Below are 14,521 nucleotides of genomic sequence, written 5' to 3' on the forward strand. Positions count from 1 at the left end.
ACTGAGGATCCCACGTGCTCAGACAGCACTGGGTATTGGAGAACCTTAGTCCTGCCTGGCATTGGATTCTGTGTTTTTTGACTGAGGGAGCAGCCAAATTTAAATTCTTACTCTAGTCCTTCCCTCCTTTTTCCCACCACTTCCTCTCACATCTGTCCTTTCCTCAAGGATACCCTGCGGGACTGCACCCATGATGACCGGAGTTGCCTCAGCAACCTGCAGTTCATCTCGCCACTCTACTTTGTCAGCTTCGTGCTCACAGCCCAGTTCGTCCTCATCAACGTGGTGGTAGCTGTGCTCATGAAACACCTCGACGACAGCAACAAGGAGGCGCAGGAGGACGCAGAAATGGATGCCGAGATTGAGCTCGAGATGGCACACGGGCTCTGCCCCCGCACCGTGGGCTCCCCGAGCTCAGGACAGGGAGGAGGAGGTGAAGGAGGTGGGAGAGTGGACCCTGAAGCACGTCTGTGCATGAGATGTTTCTCTCCAGCACAGGTGAGTAAACCTTTGTGCTTACCAGCAAAATTGCAGCAGGCTGGAGTAGGGAGAAGGAGGGTAGTCTAGATGATTTAGGGTTTAGTAATGGGATACAGACTGGTGACTGGTTTGCATTCAGGTCTAGCTTGGGTGAACTGGGTTGTGCTGGTGCATTGGTGGTGTTTTGTGGGGCCAGGACTGGAAGAGCAAGGGATGCAGGGAGTACTGCAGGACAGGTTGGAAGTGCATTGTCAGAACTGTGCAGGAAGCTCAGGATTATGATAGGAGGGTTGCTGCAGGTCAAGATTAAGGTGCATTAGCAGAGTATTTTGTGTGGGAAGCTCAGGATTGGAATAACAGGAGATGGTGCAGTACAGGAGTGAGGTGCATTGGTAGAGCTGGAAGGGAACTTTACGCAGTGCCTGTCTGCACTGGCAACTAGTGATGTTAGTCCCTCCATTTCACATGAACATTAAAGCCTGGTCTAACTAAAAAGCTAAGTCAACCCAGCTACATCACTTAGGGGTGTGAAAAAGCCACACCCCTGAGCAATGTAGCTGTGCATAACCCCTGGCATAGACAATGCTAGGTCGATGGAAGAATTCTTCCACTGACCAAGCTGCCACCTCTCAGGGAGGTAGGTTACCTAAGCCAGTGGGAGAACCTCTCCTGTCAGCATAGGTAGTGTCTACACCAGAGGCTTTCAACCTTTTTTCATTTGTGGACCTCTACAGAATTTCAAATGGAAGCACGGACCCCTTTAGAAATCATAGACATACTCTGCAGATCCCCAGGGGTCTGTGAACCACAGGTTGAAAACCACTGTTCTATGGTAATGACAACCTTTCGTGGACCCCTTAGACGTAGTCTGAGGACCCCCCAGGGGTCTGTGGACCACAGGTTGTAATCCACTCGTCTACGCTGAAGTGCTGCAGTGGCACATCTGTAGTGTTTTAAGTGTAGACAAGCCCTAAGTGCTGTATTCTGCCACCATCACTCACCTTAAGTGACACCTTGCTCCACGACCAGCCTCATTTACTTCAGTAAGGTTGCTCATAGAGTAAAGTGCTACTTCCTCTGAGTAAGGGTGGCAGAATCTGGCCCTAAATTCGCACAACACATTAAAGCAAAAACTCTGGGTTCTTTAAATAATTTCTCCCATCCTCCCCCTTTCTTGTCCCCTAGGAGAACTTATGGCTGGACAGTGTCTCTTTAATTATTAAGGACTCCTTCGACGGGGAGTTAATGATCATCGATAACCTATCGGGCTCCGTCTTCCATCATTACTCCTCGCCGGCCATGTGCGAGAAGTGTAACCATGACAAGCAAGAGGTAACCTGCGTGCGAGGATGGGGAGGGAACCCCCAAATACACACACACATGCTCATACCCTTGAGGTTTCCCTGAGGAGCGCTCCATAGATTGTTTAGACAGAAGCTTTGACCTTTGTTACTACAGTGAATTTCTAATATTGGCCTCTCCTCCTAAGCAATGGGAGACACGTATGAACTGGTGGAAAGCAGGAAGGAAAGGCAGTTGTACCAAGAAGGAGGATAGGAGAGAGTGAACTAGAGGTGGAGATATCATTGCGGAGGTACAGGAGACTCTCCAGTTGGCATTCAGTTTTTCACTTAAAGAAGAGGTTTTCAAGTAAATCTGTTAATTAGTTTGAGTTAAAATTAGGGCTGTTGATTAATCACAGTTAACTCACGCAATTAACTAAAAAAAAATAATCGCGATTAAAAAAATAATCACGATTAATCGCAGTTTTAATCACACTGTTAAGCAATAGAATACTAAGTGAAATTTATTAAATATTTTTGGATTTGTTTTTACATTTTCAAATATATCAATTTCAATTACAACACAGAATACAAAGTGTACTGGGCTCACTTTGTATTATTATTATTACTAACATTTGCACTCTATAAATCACAAATAAAAAAATAGTATGTTTCAATTCACCTTATACAAGTCCTGTAGTGCAACCTCCTTATTGTGACAGTGCAACTTACAAATGTAAATTTTTTTTGTTACATAACTGCACTCCAAAACAAAACAATGTAAAACTTTAGCACCTACAAGTCCACTCAGTCCTACTTCTTGTTCAGCCAATCGCTAAGACAAACAAATTTGTTTACATTTACGGGAGATACTGCTGCCTGCTTCTTATTTACAATGTCACCTGAAAGTGAGAACAGGCATTCGCATGGCACTTTTGTAGCCAACATTGCAAGGTATTTACTTGCCAGCTATGCTAAACATTCGTATGCCCCTTCATGCTTTGGCCATCGTTCCAGAGGACACGCTTCCATGCTGATGACGCTTGTTAAAAAAAATATGTTAAATAAATTTGTGACTGAACTCTTTGGGGGAGAATTGTATGTCTCCTGCTCTGTTTTACCCACATTCTGCCATATATTTCATGTTATAGCAGGCTCGGATGATGGTCACTTTCACTACAGATTTGACAAAACACAAAGAGAGTACCAATGTGAGATTTCTAAAGATAGCTACAGCACTCAACCCAAGATTTAAGAATCTGAAGTGCCTTTCAAAATCTGAGAGGGACTAGAGTGCTTTCAGAAGTCTTAAAAGAGCAACAGTCTGATGCAGAAACTACAGAACCCAAACCACCAAAAAAGAAAATCAACATTCTGCTGGTGGCATCTGACTCAGATGATGAAAATTAACATGCGTCGGTCCGCATTACTTTGGATGGTTATGGAGCAGAACCCGCCATCAGCATGGATGCATGTCCTCTGGAATGGTGGTTGAAGCACGAAGGGACATAGGAATCTTTAGTGCATTTGGCACATAAATATCTTGTGACGCTAGCTACAACAGTGCCATGTGAACGCCTGTTCTCAGTTTCAGGTGACATTGTAAACAAGAAGCAGGCAGCATTATCTTCTGCAAATGTAAACAAGCTTGTTTGTCTGAGTGATTGACTGAACAAGAAGTAGGACTAAGTGGACTAGGCTCTAAAGTTTTACATTGTTTTATTTTTGAATGCAGGGGTTTTTTTTTAACATAATTCTACATTTGTAAATTCAACTTTCTTGATAGAGATTTCACTACAGTACTTGCAATGGGGGAATTGAAAAATACTATTTCTTTTGTTTTTTACAGTTCTAATCAAAAATAAATATTAACTGAGCACTGTGCACTTTGTATTCTCTGTTGTAATTGAAATAAATATATATGAAAATGTATAAAACATCCAAAAAATTTAAATAAATGGTATTCTATTATTGTTTAACAGCGCGATTAATTGCAATGAATTTTTTTAATTGTGCGATTAATCGTGATTAATTTTTTTGATCACTTGACAGCCCTAGTTAAAATGAATTTAAAATTAGCTCATTAAGGAAGTTTTTGAGTCTTTTTTTTTTTTTGGAGGGGATCCTTCTAGCTAAAAACGGCTTCTTACTAAGGATGGGAGTTTCAAAATCACATAAAGGACTTGGGAGCACAAGTCCCATGGACTTTCCATGAGACTTGTGCTCCTAAATCACTTTTAGGTGCTTTTGAAAATCCTTCCCTAAACCTCTGGAATTTCCATTAAAACTCACTGAAAATATTGAAAGAAATTAGGTTGTAATTAAGTAAAATTTTTAACAATTGTTGTAGCTACCTGTCATGATTGTGGTTAGAGTTGTGTCAATAGCTCAGGTTATTCTTATATATTGTCAATGTGATACCAGCGGTAACACAACCAATCATCACCATTCCCTGTCTAGTTAATTTGCATTCTACAGTTTTATTGGTTGAAATTAGTTAGCAAAGTGAGAGTGTCAAGAGTTCTCATTGGTAGATTACTCTGCCCTCTGTACATAAAGAGAGCAATGGATTGGCTCCATGCCCCTGGGTCCAAGGCACCAGGCCTTCTCCTCCCAGCCATAGCCTTCTCAATGAGTCTTCCTCAGAGGCAGCAATAGGCAGATGCTGCTATTCTTCTCCAATTGCTGAGTCTTCAAGCCCTCATCCACAGGGGGCATGTGGTGGTATACCCAAGATTTTGATAAGTGACTAGTAATTTGAGGTGCCTGCATTTTTGGTGACCAACTCAAGGCCCTTCAAGGGGCCTAATATTTAGAGAGTGAGTGCTAAGCACTTTCTGTTAATCAGGCCCAATTAAGGCATCCCAGGGTGGGCACCTAAAATCACTTGTTGCTTTTGAAAATCTTGGCCATAATTTTCAGCATCATGCGTGGGGAGGCACGTGGCAGGAGAATTTTCCCACCCTCTCATGCAGGAAGGTAGGCAGCAAAATCACCATACCACCACCAAGGGGTAGGGTGGCAGAATTTTCACAACCACAAAGGGTACTTGTGGTGACGTCTTCCCCCATGGTAACAAAACTTTAGAATCCAAGTCAAGAGAAAGGGAAAGTAATAGGGCTAAAGAGAAAGAAGATGAATCCTGAACTTTCATAAGCATCATTACTATGTATGTGCTGTATGCAGCTGAATTATGGGTAGGTGACAATCAGCAGTAGCCTTGAGCACTCCCGCTAACCCTACAGACATCCTCTGGGTCCCCAGGATATCCCACGCCTACCTGAGGTCAGCATGTCAGCAAAGCTTCTAAGCTCAGCAGAATTTCTCTGGCCCCACTTGGGTCTTTCTTTGAGTCATCTGCCCCCTATTTCTCAGCTTCCCCAAATTCCATACCTGGATTCCAGCTTCTGGTCCCAGATATTCTTCCCTGCAGGCTTTTTGAAGTCTGAAGGATCTACTGTGGACATTAGCAGATTCGACACTGGGTCGATGCAGACCTGTTACGGTCTGCAGCAGATTCTGTGGACTTCAGAAAGTCCACAGGGATGCAAAACTGGGAGAAGAAGCAGGAATCAAGGTTTGGAGCATGGGAAAGCAGGGAAGGCTGGTGAGTAGTGGGAAGCTGATTTCCAGAGAATAGCTGGGAAACCAAGGTCATGCATAGTTTCTCAGCTCCACAGAGTTCTTTGAACTCTGGCTCCTCCTGGTTCCCAGTGCCCTGCAGTTCTCCTGGTTTACCTGGTCCCATTTCCTATCAGAATATAGGGGCTTCAGCAGGTTTCCTCCTGTCTGCCTGTCTTGTTCCCTGTGTATGTCATAACCATGTCAAACTGTTAAAAAAAACAGGAGCTCTCTAGACAAAACCTTTGTTAAGGTGGAGTTAAGGTTGAGAAGACATACAGGAAGATGCAAGAGAGCACAAAACAAAATTTGGATTAAAAAACCAACTAGAAAAGTATTTTGAAATATTAAAGGAAAGAAAACAGCAATTTCATAAAAAAATGCACAGGCAAGCACAGTTGGCCAGAATGATAACCACAATCTATAATAATTTATTTTTAAAAGATAAAAAAAATTACATTAAAAGAAAAATAGGAATCAAAAAACTTGTGCTAAAAATGAGGAAACTGAAAACAACGGTGAAAGAATTGATTTGTAATTTTAAAAAAGTTCCAATAACCACTTTAGAATTATAAATTATCTTCCAAAGTTGCTATTTTTGATTCATATAAATACATACTGGAATTTAAAGGAAATTATTGATCAACACATGCAGGAACAATTTAGCATTAAAATTAGGTATTTTTGTTTTCTAAATCACGTTAAAGTAAGATTAAAGATCAACGTTTTAACCAGATATACGCATCATTATTTTTTATCCATAATTACATAGTATAAAATTTTTGTGAAAAACAACAAGGAAATTCTACCAGAAGAACACTATGCTGTGCAACACTGAAGGCTGTCCAAATATAACCACCACTACCTCTAACATTAAAAATCTAGGATGTACACAGACATTTCAAACACACTGTAGAGTAATCAATCAAAATTTATGTAGACAGAGCACATTCTTCATCTGGCCCTATTCAACATGTGTGTGCTTCACCACAATTATAAGGAAGCACCATGCCAAAACAGGTTGAAACCTGCCCCATGACAACACTTGACTACAACCTTCAGTTCTTTGTTCCCTTCTTATCTAGGGCTTGATCCAGCAATGTGCTAAATGCTCCAGCTCAATCCAGCCAAAACACTACACATGCTTAAAGTTCTTAAGTATGTGCTAAGTGTTCTGCTCTGTCAAGCAAAAACCCACTGTCATCATTTCATATTTACTTCGTCAACTTTATTCAGAAGAGTTCTAAGTAATCTGTAGTCTATAGAAGTTGTAATATTAAAATATAAGAAGACCCTTCCTCACCACGAAGCTGGTCTCTTTTCATGTCATTTCTATCATTTCATTTTCTGTCTTTATGAGGTTTGTAAACATACTAGCAATGTGTATCGGTGGTCCATGGAGTGTTTAATCTGCAGTCCAGGGTTTGTCAATGAAAAATGGTGAACAATGGTTTGAGCCTACTTATTGTCTATTTATGATTTTGTTAAGTATGTCTTTTTGTGTAGACTGCAAAATGGACAGATTTGCAGAATAACAGTTCAACAAAGAGTAAAGTAGTCTAGTGTTTGTGGTCACTGATGATTTTAAATGCTTTGTTATGGTTGAAGGAGGTTGTCTCCGATTTTTTTCCTATTTCATGCCTGCATGTCTATAGGGACAGAGTTAAGGTTGTTTTGGTGGAATGTTTGCTCATACATCATGGATGAGCACACATGTCGAATGGGGCCGGATTCAGACTGTGCTTTCTAGACCATAAATTGTTGTTAACTGGTTGCTGAGTAGCATGTTTGACATAATGCAGTTGTGGGTTTCCGAGTTTGTTAATGCTCTGAGTTGGTGGCTTTTATATTTGAGCAATCTGAACAGTTATACCACATGGTGTTCTTGTGTTGGAACAACCTAATGGCTATGGATGTCAGGTCTCTTCAAAAATCTAGCTCAGGTTTTTTCTTTTGAAGTGAATTATCACTCTGAAGGAGTCCTCTTCCAATCACTGACACTGGCACAGACTGCTAAACTTCCAGCCTGAAGGATCATATCATCATCATTTTATTCTTATTCACATAGTGCCACTGGTGCACATGGTCTGTTCAAACACATAGGAGGACAAGATCTTGGCCCTGAGGAGCATGCAGCCCCAAATAAGACAGTTACAACAACAATAAAGGATCAGGTGCAGCAGTAGGAGCTAGCTCTGCTCTAGAGATTAGTGAGGGAAGCCTGAGTGAAGGAAGTATATTTGAAGAAGGAGAGGGAGGAGGCTTGGCGTACAGGAAGAAGGAGACGCTCTCCAAGTGTAGAGGAGAGATGCAAATGGGAGAAGGCAAAGGAAGAACTAAGGAGAGAAGGTTAGGGAGGGGAGTGTAGGGTGTAAAATGGGATGGGGATGAAATGAACAGAGATGTAGGCAGGAGCAGAGCTGTGTAGAGTCTGAAAGTTGAGAATGATGAGCTTTGTTACCTGATGAAGAAAGAGGAAGCCAATGAAGGGAATGGAGGATGGGGTGCCATAGATAAAGCAATAGGGAGGAGAAGATGATGCTAGTTGAGGTGTTGGATAGATTAAAGGTGAGAGAGGAAAGAAGCAGAGAGGCCAGAAGGGAATAGGTTATAGTAGTTAAGGTGAGAGAGAGTCAAAAGTATGACACTGGCATGGACTGAAGGTGGCATGACTATCCCTAGCATGAAAGAGCCTTCACACTATTTAACTAGGGCAATCTTCGTTAGCCCCAGACTGAGGGGGCCTTCTCGTCCAGCGTCAGAGCACACTCTGTTGTCGCCAGACTAAGGGCTTGTGTACACAATATTTAGTTTGCAGCAAGGTGGGGTGTGAATCAACCCTGCACTAGCCTGATGTGGGCTGGCTGTCTGCATGGACCCTGCTGAAGGTCAGAGAGAACTAGATCAGAGCGCATTAATGAACTGTTAATGCACGGCAGCAGATCCACAGGGACAGTTTGTCTGCCAAAGGCTAGTGCAGGGTAGATTCACACCTCAGCTTGCCACAAACTAATTGTTGGTGTAAACAAACCTTACAGGACTCTTCCCCAACTCTCTGTCTCTGGGGCAGACTATTATCCCCAGACTAAGGAAGTCCTCTCCTGGCACTGGCTCAGGGAGCTGTATGCTCAAGGAGCCTGGTGCCAGACCCTGACCCTGGGACAGACTCTGGATTCCTCTCTCCATCTCTGACACCGGGGGAGTTTTGATTAGGGAACCCATCATCTGGACTGGTCCCTGGCAGCTCCCAGACTTCATTTCCATGCTTTACTAGAAGTGGGTCGTCTCACCAGGCCTAGCTCTAGGTTAGGAAATACATAGTATAAATAAAGGAATGTTTTTATAAGTCAATCTCATGCGTCTGGGCTCTCTCCCTGCACCCATCTAGCCTTAAAACAGCAGGATTGGTTGAGAAACAGATTCAGGCCATATCCTGTGACAGCTTCTTTCTCCTCCCGTAGGTTCAGCTGGCTGAAATGGAAGGCTTATCCCTCAATTCAGACAAGTCTTCTTCCATCCTGCTAGGGGATGATTTAGACAATCGCAGCATCTGTCAGTTGAGTCCTAAGGAGACCAAGGTAGGAACATCCTAGGTATTTGGGATATATGCATACACAGTGGGAAGAGTGCGCATCCTCCCAGGTCCTGAATGACACCTCCTTCCTTGAAAGAGCCACCATTCTTCCTAGCAGTGGTTTGGCAACAACCTGTTCCTCACTCAGGGCATGGGAGTGAATCCCGTGAGGGTCTGGCTTTTCCCAGTAGAGGAGGTACAAGGGGTGAGTGTCTCCTCTCCTCTTCACTTCTCCATGCTGTCTGAGACAGGGTCCGTCACAGAACTTATGTGTACACAGCACAAACCATGAGAGAGGCCTGCATCTTGGAACAGGACCACAACATCCGTTGGCCATTAGCACTTGCTGATTGGGTACATGTTCCTCTTAATGTGCCACACTCTGTACCTCTCTCCCAGCACAGCCTGGAGTGCCATGTATTCCCCTGCTGATCACACTTCACTCTCATGAAGAATGTGAGTGCCAGGCACTTAGCAGCAACTCCTCCCCTAGAAACTTATCACTCAGACAGATCTGATGAGAACACGGAGGGGGGTGCAAACTACAGCTCCTTTCACCACGATCAATGGCTTGCTTTGATGGGAAATATATTTAAGGGGATGGGGTTGTAACCCTTTGGAATGTTCGTTTGCTAACATGAATGTGCACTGTTTAAGTATCTTCAGAATCCACCCCATCTCCAGAGTTTGCTCAGGCAGCTTCACCCCATCCATGTGATTTTTAATTTCACAAAGGATATCTCTTTCATTTTTTCAACAGAATGGCCAGAACAGCCCTGACTCCATGGGCATGGGAGATTTGGGGGAATGTTTCTTCCCATTAACAACTACAGTTGCTTCTCCAACTCCAGAAGGTTACTTGTGTGAAATGGAGAAAATCCCTTTCAACCCCGTCCAGTCCTGGCTGAAGCATGAGAGTAATCAAGGTAAAGAAAGTCCTCTCCATTCTCCTGGACAGTGTGGTCATTTGATGCTAGCTCTGCTGACAGTGCAGACTGTTTCAGTTAGTCTGACCTGGCTCTGCTTTATTCTGGTAAGGAATACAGTTGATATGATACGGGATTTCACTAAAGAAGAATTCACTCTCAGTTTGCCAATCTCAGTGTGGTGCAGGGCTTAATTTGTAATGAAAGAGGTGCCGGGGCTCAAGCAGTTGTTTTACATTCATAACTGATGCGGCAAGCTCAGAGGTACTGGGGCTATGAATTGCCAAACCTAGAGGTGCTGGGGTTCAGTCCTGGCAAGCCCTGGAACAAATTAAGCACTGGTGTGGTGCTTGCTTGGTTTCCCTGGCACCTTCCATAGTGACTATTGTCTTTCCTCGGAGTTGCCCTAGACAGACAGATGTTCACAATCTTAAAGGACATGATTCTCTTTTACACTAAGGTCCCTTTGGACAGCTGAAGCAGGATGCAAATGTGAATGAGCTTAAAGACTTCAAAGCCAGTGTCACGTCAGCTAACAATCAGGTGGATGAACCGTGCTAACTCTGTAGTGTACACAGTGCCACCATCTCCTGAGGCCATGCTCCTTAGCTCTAGGGTCCATACAGTACCTTCATCTGCCTTGGAAACAATTCCACTCCTGAGCACACGTCTCTGGCCTTATGGGGTCAGTGAGCTCCGCAGTCACCTTTTTGTGTATTTCCCTTTTCTACTACTCTGCAGGAGCCCAACTGTAAGTCCATTGACTTCAGTGGCATTGCACGTGGGTTAAATTTGGCCTATCATGTCTCAGCCTTTTTCTCCAAGGACATTTTTGGGAGGGGCATGTTGCTGTCCATTTCCTTGTTGGGCTATTGATCCAAACTCTAATAGTGCTTCTGAGTCTGTTACTAACTCTGGTAATTATGTGGAAAGCAGGATCAATGGAATGTGTGAACACCCAGCACTCCGGATCCATGCCTGGGAGTACGTGTCATTAAACACCTTCAGTTTACAGGGCTTACAGGACCCTTACCCTGGTAGAAACAGAAACTCCAAAGTGGATCAATGGACTCTTGAGGTCTTATTTTTCTGTTTTCATTCCACCTCCTTCCCCCACTCTGCCAGTTCCCCCCAGATCCTTTTCTCCAGGTACATCCAGGCCACTGTTACCTGTACCAGCAGAGTTTTTCCACCCAGCCATCTCTGCCACCCAGACTGGGCAGGAGAAGGTTTCCTGTCCAGGCAGCCTTCCTAAAATCTCTCTGCAGGGTTCATGGGCATCACTGCGATCCCCAAGTGTGAACTGCTCACTACTCCACCAGGTAAGGGCCCTGCTTCCCATCCACCCATGAGAGGGGCCCCTCATGTGCACCCAAGCAAAGAGGGAGCTGAGGGGAGGAGAGAGAGAAGAAGGCCCTAGAGCAGACATGCCAACCCGCAAAAAAAAAAACACCCACAGAAATTGGGCTTGTTTTTGGCTTAATTGGCTTGTGAGTTGCTTGTTGGCTAGTTTTTGGCTTGTAGCTTGTTGCTTCATTTTTTTTGATTGGCTCCCGGCAAGCAGGGGCAAGGATGGGGCAAGCAGGGGCAAGGTGGGAGAGAGTCAGGGGTGCACAGCGGGTCCACTACAGTCCCAGACTGCACGCTGGGGGATTTTGTCACATAGAGTGATGGGGTTCTTAGGGATTGGCTTGTTTTGGCCTTGTTTTGAAATGCAATTAGCTTGATTCTTGGCTAACTGTGAAAGTCGGGGTGCTTATCTATCACGTGAAAGTTGGAAACTGTGGCCTAGAGTGCACTGGATCTGGGGGCTCAAAGGGCTAGATCACTACTGGGAACAGAGAGTACACTGGGTTGAAGATTTATTCATAGTGAGTACTAGGGAAGAAGGAGCTGGGTGTAACAGTAGGTAAGGCACTGGCCCTGTGCCTCCAGAAAACATGCACTGGCCTGGTTTGGGTCACAAGTTAGCTTGACAGCCTCAGTCTAGATCCAAGTAGGCATGAGTTCACATTGGCTCCTCAGCCGTGCCTCCCGGGCTCCTGCTGCTTGGATGGCAAGTATAAAGAGGTAGCGCCAGACACCCCTGTTTCTAGGTTTGGTGCTGATCCTGCTAATGGCAGCAGTACACTTTCCACTTAAGGACTTGGTCTGGTGGCGGAGAGGGCATTTGCCCTTGGGTTCAACACATGTAGTCTCAGCAGGAGTTAAAGAAGGTGGGTAGGAAGCCAGATGTTTTTCACAGGGCCCAAGGAACAGGGGCAATGAAGTCTGAATAGAACTGGAATGGACCTTTCTTCATGCTCACACACACGATGCTTGTTAGGTCTGTATCCCATCCAGATGGACTGTGTGTCCCTGGCCTTGTCTGTGTTCATATCCCATCTGGCCCCTATCTTCCAGGTAGATATTGCTGTTTGTCGCTTAGGAGACTGGGGAGAACAGAGTAGAGGAGGGGAAATAAAATGTATTTGAGAAACACAGGTGGTGGAAAGGAGAAGCCAGGGGACTTCCCTGCTGTGCTTATGCTAAGGGGTCGCCTGAATGCCTCATATTCCGGGCTGCAGGAGAGTGAAGGTGAAGAAGGGTTGGGCCATTCCAGAGGAAGAGAAAATCAGACACCCTCTAATTCACCTATGATAAACCCTGAGGTCTCCAGAGCCCTTTGTTATAAACAACTAAAATGTGAAATAACAAAGGAGACCAATGAAACAGAGAAATTAAGGCTGTTTTCCCCTCCCTTGGGGCTCTCCCCTATCTCCACATCACCTTTTTGAACAATTCTGATCCAACCTTTTTTCATCAGAATTTGCCAGTTCATCAAAACCAAAATGTTCTGCAGAGATGGTTGATTTTGTTGCAGTCCCGACCGATCCCTGCCTTGTGTCCAGTCAGCACACCAACCCAGCTTCTCAGCAGGGCAGGCTGACAGGGAGCTGTGAGCCCTTGCTCCTCAGCAGTGTGGGTTTGTCGGGCATACCTTCCAGGTGGACTGCCCCAGAGCCCGGCTCCATGGCCTTTGGCAGAGAATTTCAGAATATTTGGGTTGCATTTCGAATCCGAGTGAAACCAAATTTCGAAATACCAACATCCGTCATGAAATAGAATTACCTTTCTCTGCCCTGCTCCGATTGTGACCTTACCACCTGATGGTGACAATGGAACAGATGGGCCCACAGCTCAAAGGCACCCATAGAGGCTGAATACAGGGTCAGAGATGTTCAGGCCATCTAACTGGTGCTTTATAGGAGCCCTTCCAAGTGGACTGTAACTCTTGCCTCATTTCCTGTTGCCCCAGATGCAAGGAACTGAGATTGAAAGCTTTCCCTTTGTTGCATATTGTTCTCTCAGGCCACGGAGAGCGACAACTCCCTCAATGACAGCAGGAGCAGTAGCTCAGAAGGCAGCTTGCAGACCACCCTGGAGGACAGCTTGAACCTTAGCGACTCACCCCAGTGCACCCTGGACCTCCCGGTGGCACTGTGCCCGATGCCAACGGCTGCCAGCCAAAGAACCAGGGCAGTTCCACTTTCCCCTGCCTCCCGGAGGCGGAACCTGCGGGGCCGCGGGATATTCAGCCTGCAGAGCATCAGGCGGCATCAGCGGAGCCACAGCAGCGGAGGGAGCACGAGCCCTGGGTGCACTCATCATGACTCCATGGACCCTTCTGACGAGGAGGGCGCGGGGAGCAGCCTGAGGGGTGGCAACAACAGCGAGCAGTCAGAGACCCTCAGCAGCCTCTCCCTGACATCCCTTTTCTCCCCACCCCTACCGCCCCCAGGCCGGGCGCTTGTGAAGAAGTGCAACAGCACAAGCAGCCTCAATGCCAACCCCTCTTCCCGAGGGCCCACCACCAACGAAGCCAAGCCGTTCTACTCGGTTGACCCCCGGGGGTTCCTCTCCATGCCCTCCTGGGTGACGGACTTCTGCAAGGACACCCCCTCACCGGGTGATGGCGAGGGGTCAGAAAGCCCCGATAAACTGGGGATGGCAGACCGCAGCTCCCCACTCCCTTCTGAGCTGGAGTTGGGCAATGGAGTCAGCAAGAGGAACAGATGAGGGTCCCTGGGGTAGGGAGGGGAGTGAGCAGTGTGGGCAAGGGTGCGCCTTGTGCTACCATTTCCTAGCAGCAATTCCAAAGGACTGTGGGAAAAAGAAACATGTAAACACAAGCGATATATATATATCTATATATATATAGATATATATATATATAGATATATATATACATATATATATATACGTATATATATATATATATATATATATATATATATATATATAAAATATGTATTTAGTAAATACTCTGGTACTGTACCTCCAAGGTGTGAGAAAGCGAAAGCAATATGGCAACATTCCTGTCCATGTGCTGGACGGGGAGCACCACCGCAGAGACCACAGGGATGAGGAGGGCACCGGCGGGCTTGGAGGGACTGGGCCCACCAGCCAAACACCTGCCCGGGTGGCAGCCATTTAGTTATATACATATACATAGAGAGAGAGACTGATTTATTTATTTTTTTTACTGAGCGATTATGACTTCCAGAAAGTGCTAAGCAGGGGAAAGGGTGGGGGGACTTGGGGACGTTCATTTCGAACAGGGAGGGGGAAAGGAGATGAGAACCCAAGGAGGGTTT

General features: G+C 45.3%; 1 protein-coding gene across 1 annotated transcript in view; it reads left to right on the plus strand.

Annotated features, from left to right (window-relative positions):
• CACNA1I (calcium voltage-gated channel subunit alpha1 I) overlaps positions 1-14,064 on the plus strand; it is a 127,363-nt gene extending 113,299 nt beyond the window's left edge. Inside the window, exons 30-35 of the mRNA XM_043501920.1 lie at positions 169-498; positions 1,666-1,812; positions 8,846-8,962; positions 9,719-9,884; positions 11,010-11,206; positions 13,236-14,064. Of these exons, the coding sequence (XP_043357855.1) occupies positions 169-498; positions 1,666-1,812; positions 8,846-8,962; positions 9,719-9,884; positions 11,010-11,206; positions 13,236-13,943 (1,665 nt within the window). The 3' untranslated portion in view covers positions 13,944-14,064. The remainder of the gene's footprint in view (positions 1-168; positions 499-1,665; positions 1,813-8,845; positions 8,963-9,718; positions 9,885-11,009; positions 11,207-13,235) is intronic.
• Positions 14,065-14,521: the final 457 nt, after the last annotated feature.

Source organism: Dermochelys coriacea, chromosome 1 (genome assembly GCF_009764565.3).
Source record: "Dermochelys coriacea isolate rDerCor1 chromosome 1, rDerCor1.pri.v4, whole genome shotgun sequence".
Taxonomy (NCBI): Eukaryota; Metazoa; Chordata; order Testudines; family Dermochelyidae; genus Dermochelys; species Dermochelys coriacea.